Source organism: Amblyraja radiata, chromosome 33, assembly GCF_010909765.2.
Source record: "Amblyraja radiata isolate CabotCenter1 chromosome 33, sAmbRad1.1.pri, whole genome shotgun sequence".
Classification (NCBI taxonomy): Eukaryota; Metazoa; Chordata; class Chondrichthyes; order Rajiformes; family Rajidae; genus Amblyraja; species Amblyraja radiata.
Genome location: NC_045988.1, coordinates 3,614,490 through 3,624,723, shown reverse-complemented (window position 1 = coordinate 3,624,723; position 10,234 = coordinate 3,614,490). Strand labels below are relative to the sequence as shown.

The 10,234-nt window shown below is 48.4% G+C and overlaps 1 protein-coding gene across 1 annotated transcript in view; it reads left to right on the top strand.

Moving 5' to 3' along the window:
• The first annotated feature begins 491 nt into the window (after nt 1–491).
• The window catches only part of upk2 (uroplakin 2), a 12,087-nt gene continuing 2,344 nt past the window's right edge, over nt 492–10,234 (top strand). Inside the window, exons 1-4 of the mRNA XM_033049588.1 lie at nt 492–676; nt 6,094–6,234; nt 7,689–7,830; nt 9,799–9,857. Coding sequence (XP_032905479.1) covers nt 628–676; nt 6,094–6,234; nt 7,689–7,830; nt 9,799–9,857 — 391 coding nt within the window. The 5' untranslated portion in view covers nt 492–627. The remainder of the gene's footprint in view (nt 677–6,093; nt 6,235–7,688; nt 7,831–9,798; nt 9,858–10,234) is intronic.

Here is a 10,234-nt window from a genome sequence, read left to right as displayed (position 1 = left end):
AGAACTGTTAGATTTAGCTCTTAGGGCTAACGGAATCAAGGGATATGGGGAAAATGCAGGAACGGGGGTACTGAGTTTGTATGATCGGCCATGATCATATTGAATGGCGGTGCTGGCTCGAAGGGCCGAATGGCCTACTTCTGCACCTATTTTCTATGTCTCTATGTCAACTGGTGTTTGGGGGGGTGGAAGTTAGTTTTACATTGGGCGAGTATGAACTCGATGGGCCGAATGGGCGTGACCACTCGGACACAACCTCTCTACGACTTGTTCTTGCGGTGGGCAGGTTTGGGGATGATCAGCCATGATCACATTGAATGGCGGTGCTGGGCTCGAAGGGCCGAATGGCCTACTCCTGCACCCTATTGTCTGTTGCTTGGCTGGGGGCCCGAGGGCTGGGTGTGGAGGCCACAGATGGAAATAACCCAGTGAGGGAACGAGGAGCAAATGATTCTGGTCGAACCTGCTCGGCCTGTTTGCTGCCTGTATGATTGGTTGTGGCCATCAATGCAAAGCCCTGGTGGAGACTGAGACTCCTCACATTGTCTCCGTGGATCTACCGTAGTGACAAGCGCCCCGTGCCTCCGCTGAGATCCCTCACACACTGCCACTGGTATCTCCTGCACCATGAAGCTGCTCATTCTCCTAGCTCTGGCCTCCATCTCATGGGCACAAGGTGAGTGGCTCCTACAGTTGTGTTGCATTTTGCCCCCTCTCTCCCCCACCCCACCTCCAGGTCCCACTGAATATCCACCCACTCCCTCTCGTTTGATTCCCATTCACTATCTTTTCTGTGTCTTTCCCTCACGACTCTTCAGGCAACTTTCCTCTCTCCCCGCTAATCTTTTTATTCACTACCTTTCTCATTCACTGGCTACATTTTCTTTCAGTGTGTTTGTCTGTCTGTCTGTCTCTCCCCTGTGTGTGTGTGTGTCTCTCTCTCTGCCTCTGTAACTGTCCCCATCATAATGACAAATAAAGGATCTAATCTAATCTAATTTCCCCTTCTCTCTGTCTCTGTGTCTCTGTCTCTCCCCCTCTATAATTTTCCCCTTCTCTCTGTCTCTGTGTCTCTGTCTCTCCCCCTCTATAATTTTCCCCTTCTCTCTGTCTCTGTGTCTCTGTCTCTCCCCCTCTATAATTTCCCCCTTCTCTCTCCCCCCCCCTTCTTCTTTCTATTTATTTTTCTAAAGTCTTAGACACATTGTGATATCTGCCACTGTTTATTCCGGATTTTTGTCCTCCTAAACATTTGCCTTTGGAACTTTGCCACTTTCAAATGATCATTTCAAATATGTCCCTGTGCTAGTCGTGACTGCCCTCGCCCTGTCCCTGTCTACCTGCTGTGAATCACCTAATTACCCTTCTGCAGCCTTGAGTTAATCTGACATTCCTGCATTCGTTCATTCTCAGGGTGGGACCCGGGGCGTGATGAAGAATGGAGCTAGTGCTCCCTCTGGTGCTCAGGTTGGTAATGGCAATGGATTGTCCTTGTGGTTCTGGCCAACTCATATCCTCATCTCCAACAAGCTCAGAGTGGAGCTAATCTATAAAACAAGATACAAAGTATCTGGAAGGTACACAAAATTGCTGGAGGAACTCAGCGGGTGCAGCAGCATCTATGGAGCGAAGGAAATAGGCGACGTTTCGGGCCGAAGGGTTTCGGCCCGAAACGTCGCCTATTTCCTTCGCTCCATAGATGCTGCTGCACCCGCTGAGTTCCTCCAGCAATTTTGTGTACCTTCGATATTCCAGCATCTGCAGTTCCCTTTTGAATACAAAGTATCTGGGGCTGGCAACATCTCTGGAGAACCCGGATAGGTGACACTTTGGGTCGGGACCCCTCTTCAGACCTCTTGCTGTCTGACCCATTGAGTTACTCCAGCACTTCATGTTTTTTATGGGTGTAAATTAGAACCTGCAGTTCCTTGTTTCTCTATAGTTTAGTTTAGTTTAGTTTTGTATTGTTTAGAGATGGAAACAGGGTCACTTTGGCCCACTGAGTCCATGCCGACCAACAACTAGTACACCAGTTCTATCCTGCACACTAGGGCCAATTTACAGGAGCCAATTAACCTACAAGCCTAGATACATAGAAACATAGAAAATAGGTGCAGGAGTAGGCCATTCGGCCCTTCGAGCCTGCACCGCCATTCGATATGATCATGGCTGATCATCCAACTCAGTATCCTGTACCTGCCTTCTCTCCGTACCTCCTGATCCCTTTAGCCACAAGGGCCACATCTAACTCCCTCTTAAATATAGCCAATGAACTGGCCTCAACTACCCTCTGTGGCAGAGAGTTCCAGAGATTCACCACTCTCTGTGTGAAAAATGTTTTTCTCATCTCGGTCTTAAAGGATTTCCCCCTTATCCTTAAGTTGTGACCCCTTGTCCTGGACTTCCCCAACATCGGGAACAATCTTCCTGCATCTAGCCTGTCCAACCCCTTAAGAATTTTGTAAGTTTCTATAAGATCCCCCCTCAATCTCCTAAATTCTAGCGAGTACAAGCCGAGTCTATCCAGTCTTTCTTCATATGAAAGTCCTGACATCCCAGGAATTAGCCTGTGGGTCTTTGGAATGTGGGAAGAAATCGGATCACCCATTGAAAATCCACGCGGTCACTGGGAGAAGGTACAACTCTGTGCAGCCAACACCTGTAGTCAGGGTCGAACCCAAGTCTCTGACGCTGTGAGGCAGCACTCTACCGCCGTGCCACTGTGCTGCCTTGTGGAAGTCGAATGCAATCGCTGTGTTCAAGAGGCATTTACACAGGCACTAAATAATCAGGACAGGGAGGTGGGGTCTCAATGTGGGCAAATGCAATTGGTGTATTGGGCAAAAATGGCAGCATGGGCCAGGTGGGCTGACGGAGCTGTCTCAGTCTTGTCTCTTTCATTGCCTCAGAAGGCTGTGGAGGCCAAGTCAGTAGATATTTTTTTAAGGCAGAGACAGATAGAAAACATAGAAAATAGGTGCAGGAGAAGGTCATTCGGCCCTTCGAGCCTGCACCGCCATTCAATATGATCATGGCTGATCATCCAACTCAGTATCCTGTACCTGTAATAGATTCTTGATTAGTACAGGTAGTACAGGTGTCAGTGGTTATGGGGTGAAGGCAGGTGGAATGCGGTCGAGAGGGAAAGATAGATCAGCCATGATTGAATGGTGGAGTGGACTTGATGGGCCGAATGGCCTAATTCTGCTCCTATAACTTAAGAACATGAACTTATGAAAACATGGACCAACGCCCTTCAGTAGGAGCCACCTGTCAATAAAAGCAACATTAATGAGAAAACTTACCATAAGACCATAAGGCAGAGGAGCAGAGTTGGGCCGTTCCACCCATCAAGTCTACTCCGCCATTCGATCACGGCTAATCTGTTTTCCCCTCTCAACACCATTCTCCTGCCTTTTCCCCGTAATTTTTGATGCCCTCACTAATCAAGAACCTATTGGTTTCCGCTTTAAAAATGCCCAATGACTGGGCCTGCCGCAGATCCCACAGATTCACCACTCTCTTGCTGAAGAAATCCTTCCTCATCTCCATTCTAAAGATATGTCCTTTTCTTCTGAAGCTCTGCCCACTGGCCCTAGACTCTCCCACTTGTGGAAACATCCGCTCCACATCCACTCTATCCAATGTGGGTAAGGATGGACTTGAGCTGTCTGAAGATCAAGACCTCAGACCTGGTCCAATGCATGTGTGTACCTGGTATCACTGACCTCCAGCTGGTTGTATCGTTCTGACCCAGGGACTCCCCACAAACACTCGAGAGATACAACTTCATGCTTCAGCACAAATTCTCCGAACTCCATTGGCAGAGGACCAGAGGACACAGGTTTAAGGTGAAGGGGTAAAGATTGCATAAGAATCTGAGGGGTGGCTTTTTCACGCAGAGGGTGGTGGGTGTATTGAATGAGCTGCCAGAGGAGGTAGTTGAGGCTGGGACTATCACAACTTTTAAGAACCAGTTAAACCCCTGTCCCACGGTACGAGTTCATTCCAAGAGTTCTCCCGAGTTTGCCCTGATTCGAACTCGGAGATTTACGGTAATGGCCGCTCGTCGGTACTCGGGGCTCTCGTGGACATTTTTCAACCTGTTGAAAAATCTTCACGAGTCTTCCCGTGCTTACCTGCCGTTAGCGAGTCTTCCCGAGTACCTGCCGTTAGCGTTAAGAGACGTCCCCGAGCTCCGACGTACCCGCTACGTTCATTCTCCGTGTTTACCACGAGTTTTACCACAGGTGGGACTGGCGTAGCTGGGATATGTTGGTCAGTGTGGGCAAGTTGGGCCGAAGGGCCTGTTTCCACGCTGTATCACTCTATGACTCTAATAAGTGAACCACAGGCACATCCTCTTCCAGATCAATATCTCCAGTGTTGAGAACCTAATTACACTCAGTCATGTCCAACGAATGTGCCTCATCAATCATGCGTTCAATACTAGCCTCCCACGAGCAATACTTCACTCTGAGCTCTGTCATTGCGAGTGGTTACCAGGTGGAGAGAGGAAAGGATTGCAGGATGTAGTGTTTAAGAAGGAACTGCAGATGCTGGAAAATCAAAGGTAGACAAAAATGCTGGAGAAACTCAGCGGGTGCAGCAGCATCTATGGAGCGAAGGAGATAGGCAACGTTTCGGGCCGAAAATCCTTCTTCAGACAGGTACAGGTACAGCTCTATTATTGTGTACCCAGATGCAGTGACAAGTGTTGCAGTGCATGCTATCAAACCACACCACACCACACCACACATGAGGGCAATCAAGCCAAGCACAGTACAACAGGGAGTGCAAAGGGAACAATGTCGAACATGAGGTTACACATAGAGAGAAAGTGCAGATACAATGTGAAAAAAGTGCAAGTGCCGCAGTGAGGTGGGTTGGCAGATCGTGTTGGCTGGTTGGCACGGTGATGCAGCGGTAGAGTTGCTGCCTTACAGCCCCAGGGACACGGGTTCGATCCTTACCACGGGTGCTGTCTGTACGGAGTTTTTAACGTTCTCCTCGTGATCGCATGGGTTTTCTCCGAGATCTATGGACCCCCACCCCCCCACCCCCACACTCCAAAGACGTACAGGTTTGTAGGTTAATTGGCTTAGTATAAATGTAAATTGTCCCTAGTGGGTGTAGGATAGTGTTAATGTGCGGGGATCACTGGTCGGTGTGGACTCGGTGGGCCGAAGGGCCTGTATCCGCTCTGTATCTCTAAACTAAACCAAAGCACCTGGAGGAGACCTCCAACATGGGTCACGTGGAGAATGTGTAAAATCTACTTGAATGGCACCCAAGGCCAGGATTGAACCCATGATTTTGGGGCTGTCATGTTGGAACGCTACCTACTGCACTACCAACCGCCCAGCCCTGAAGTGGAATGTGGCGTGTTTGCATAGGCAGTGCCCACTGGAGTTGAGTTTAGTTTATTGTCACGTGTACCGAGGTACAGTGAAAAGTTTTGATGCGTGCTAACCAGTCAGCAGAAAGACGACACGAGATCACAATCGAGACAGTCACAGTATGTTCAGACAATTGGGGAGAAAAACAAGACCCGGAAGGGTCCCGACTCGAAACTTCACCTGTCCATGTTCACAGAGATGCTGCCTGACCCGCTGAGTTACTCCAGCATGTTGCGCCCATTTTGTTTTAGCACATTTCCTAGTTCTGTGTTATATATTCCGTGTATATTAGTGACACGAAAGATGTCAGAGATCTCTCTGAAGATGGACACAAAAGGCTGCAGTGACTCAGGAGAGAAGGAATGGTTGCTGTTTCCTGTTGAGACCCTTCTTCAGACTGAGAGTCAGGGGAGAGGGAGACACAGAGATATGGAAGGGTGAGGTGTGAAAACAAGATATCAAAGGGGATGAAGTTCAAGGAAAATGTAGAAGGGTTTCGGCCCGAAACATCGCCTATTTCCTTCGCTCCATAGATGCTGCCTCACCCGCTGAGTTTCTCCAGCATTTTTGTCTACCATAGAATAGATCATTGGTAGCTCGGGGAAGGTGACAATGAAGCATACAACGATAAGATTTAATCAGGATCGGATCCATCTTACGTCCTCTAACTTTTTTTTTTTTTTAATGTGAACAGATTTTACGATCTCGCTGGCGATTGAGAGTACGGGTCAGGTCGTGGGGAGTCTCCGCTCCATGTCAGCGATCGTAACTCTGCCTCCTTGCAATTTGGCCGGAGACATTGTCAGCGTCAACGTGGCCAACTCAACTGGACAAGGTATTCTCAATCCCAATTCTTCTTCCTGCTTCTTCCCAAACATAGAGACACAATGAGTCTGAGTTTAGTTTATTGCATAGGCACATGTACAGTGTTGCATGCAAACCAGCCAGTGACAAAACAATACATGATTGCAATTTGAGTATAAGAGCAGGGAGGTTCTACTGCAGTTGTTCAGGGTCTTGGTGAGACCACATCTGGAGTATTGCGTACAGTTTTGGTCTCCTAATCTGAGGAAATACATTCTTGCCATAGAGGGAGTACAGAGAAGGTTCACCAGACTGATTCCTGGGATGGCAGGACTTTCATATGAAGAAAGACTGGATAGACTAGGCTTGTACTCGCTAGAATTTAGAAGATTGAGGGGGGATCTTATAGAAACTTACAAAATTCTTAAGGGGTTGGACAGGCTAGATGCAGGAAGATTGTTCCCGATGTTGGGGAAGTCCAGAACAAGGGGTCACTGTTTAAGGATAAGAGGGAAGTCTTTTAGGACCGAGATGAGAAAAACATTTTCACACAGAGAGTGGTGAATCTGTGGAATTCTCTGCCACAGAAGGTAGTTGAGGCCAGTTCATTGGCTATATTTAAGAGGGAGTTAGATGTGGCCCTTGTGGCTAAAGGGATCAGGGGGTATGGAGAGAAGGCAGGTATGAGATATTGATTTGGATGATCAGCCATGATCATATTGAATGGCGGTGCAGGCTCGAAGGGCCGAATGGCCTACTCCTGCACCTATTTTCTATGTTTCAATGCAATCGAACCGTTCACACAGTGTACAGATGCATGATAAAGGGAATATTGTGAATAACATTCAGTGCAAGATAAAGCCAGTAAAGTCCGATCAAAGATAGTCCAAGAGTCTCCAATGAGGTAGATGGTAGCTCAGGACTGCTCTCTAGTTGTTAGATGGGAAGAAACTGTCCCTGAATCTCGAAGTGTGCGTTTTCACTCTTTCACAGATGCTGGAGGTACTTGACCCTTCTCAGTCTTAAGAAGAGTCTCGACCCGAAATGTCGCCAATTCCTTTTGCGCCTGACCCGCTGAGTTCCTCCACCATTTTGTGTCTTTATCTTCAGTGTAATCTAACATCTGCAGTTCCTTCCTACACTACACTAGTTTAGTTTAAAGGTACAGCGCAGAATCGCATACTGAATCAGGCATTTCGGCCGTTCGAGTCGGCACCGACCAGCGATCCCGCACACTAACACTATCCTACACACACTAGGGACAATTACACATTTATACTAAGCCAATTAACCGGCAAACCTGCATGTGTGGGCGTGGGAGGAAAAATAACATCTCAGAGAAAACCCACGCAGGTCATGGGGAGAATGTACAAACTCCGGATAGACAAGCACCCGTAGTCAGGATCGAACCCGGGTCTCTGGCGCTGTGCCACGTGCCGTTTTTATTTCCAATGCAGCCGCTAATAGTTGATTCTCCTCCCTCAGGGCCAGCGCAACCCGACTTTGAGAGGCCCGTCTGTCGCAGCAGACGTGATTTAATCAATCTGGTGTCTAACGTAGACGGCTTCTCCCAAACATTGAACCTGGGCTACAAGGTGGAGATGCTGAATCCAGGCACTATGTACAAGTAAGTGTGGAGAGGGGGAGCTGGGGGAGAGCTCGGGGTTGGAGAGAATTCTGAAAGCTCTGAAAGATAGCAGAGTCGGGATATTGGGAGAAGGCAAGAACGGTGTACGGATTGTGGATGATCAGTCATGGTCATATTGAATGGCGGTGCTGGCTTGAAGAGCCACATGGCCTACTCCTGCACCTGTTGTCTGTTTTTTGTCTATTATCTTGCTGGAGCAAGGAGGGAACTGTGCCATGGTCAGTGTGATTCAAGCCCCTGCCTCTTTATCACACCATTGGGAAGTGATTTAATTTATTTATTCTGTAATACCATAATACCCTCTGAATCATTGCTCTGTCACCTCCCCTACATCCTGTTCTACAACGACCCTTCCCTGACCCCTGTACCTGCCTCCTACCTCCTTTCCATCCCACCACGGACCCTCTAGTTCAGCCACTCCGCTAATCCTGCCCAACTGCACCTTTCTCCCATCTCATCACTTCCCGACCACTCTCGCGTAGCGTTACAAAACCGCTCCTCAACCTCATTCCAACCCAGGCCCATAGAAACATAGACAACAGGTGCAGGAGTAGGCCATTCGGCCCTTCGAGCCTGCACCGCCATTCAATATGATCATGGCTGATCATCCAACTCAGTATCCTGTACTTGCCTTCTCTCCATACCCCCTGATCCCTTTAGCCACAAGGGCCACATCTAACTCCCTCTTAAATATAGCCAATGAACTGGCCTCAACTACCTTCTGTGGCAGAGAATTCCACAGATTCACCACTCTTTGTGTAAAAAATGATTTTCTCATCTCGGTCCTAAAAGACTTCCCCCTTATCCCTAAACTGTGACCCCTTGTTCTGGACTTCCCCAACATCGGGAACAATCTTCCTGCATCTAGCCTGTCCAACCCCTTAAGAATTGTGTAAGTTTCTATAAGATCCCCCCTCAATCTTCTAAATTCTAGCGAGTACAAGCCGAGTCTATCCAGTCTTTCTTCATATGAAAGTCCTGCCATCCCAGGAATCAGTCTGGTGAACCTTCTCTGTACTCCCTCTATGGCAAGAATGTCTTTCCTCAGATTAGGAGACCAAAACTGTACACAATACACCAGGTGTGGTCTCACTAAGACCCTGTACAACTGCAGTAGAACCTCCCAGCTCCTATACTCAAGTCCTTTTACACCACCATGCATTATACCTCCTCGCCACCAACACATAAACTCACAAGTGATAGGAGCAGAATCAGGCCCATCAAGTCTCCTCCACCATTCAATCATGGCTGATCTAGCTCTCCCTCTGAACCCAATCCCAGCAAACCTCTGAAAACTGTGCTAATCAAGAATCTATCTATCTCTGCCTTAAAAAAATATCCATTGACTTGGCCTCCACAGCCTTCTGTGCCAATATTGGAATTCCGCAGATTCCCAACCCTCTGACTAAAGAAATTCCTCCTCATCTCCTTCCCAAATTAACATCCTTTAATTCTGAGCAGTGTTTCCACATTGAAGGGAATGACCTGAAATTGGGGAAATTCTGGTCATTTTAGGGAAATGAAACAATTTCGGGAAATTTTGGGATATGGGGAGAAAGCAGGAACGGGGTACTGATTGTGGATGATCAGCCATGATCATATTGAATGGCAGTGCTGGCTGCAAGGGCCGAATGGCCTACTCCTGCACATATTGTCTATTGTCTATTGACAATTTACAATTTTACCCAAGCCAATTAACATACAAACCTGCACGTCCTCGGAGTGTGGGAGGAAACTGGAACACCCGGAGAAAACCCACGCGGTCACGGGGAGAATGTACAAACTCCGTACAGACAGCAACCATAGTCAGGATCGAACCCGGGTCTCTGGCGCTGTGAGGCAGCAACTCTACCACTGCGCCACCGTGCCACCCTTTCTCACCGCCCCTTCCTCATTGACGTAAGCATCTTCCATGATTCCTGCTCACTCTGCTCTCCTTCTCCCCAGTGTGTCTTTTCGTGCTGGCACCAGGAACAGCAACGTGCTGGGAATCACCACCATCTCACGTAAGTAGTCTTTCCTCCAGCGACTCTAGATGTCACATCACAGAGTGGTGGGGCCCTGACCTGAACCCAAGGCATTTTTCTCCACCCCTCATCAACGTACAATAACTCAACGGCTGCTGGTTTGGTGATGAGTTCCTCTGGAACCCACAGTCAATGTATCCAGGATCCAAGGTTGCCATAGACAACGGTCCCTAATTCCACCAACATGGGCACACACCAGCAGCAGAGCCCTTACCCCCAGACGCTGGTCAACACCGGCTGAACTGGAGATGTCTCAACAGACTGCGAACTAGTGTCGGGCGGATTCTTGGGGATGTTCAAATGGGGGAATTCTAGAGGAAAGAGGCTGGGGCGAGGGGTTTAAAGGGGGAGGTTGT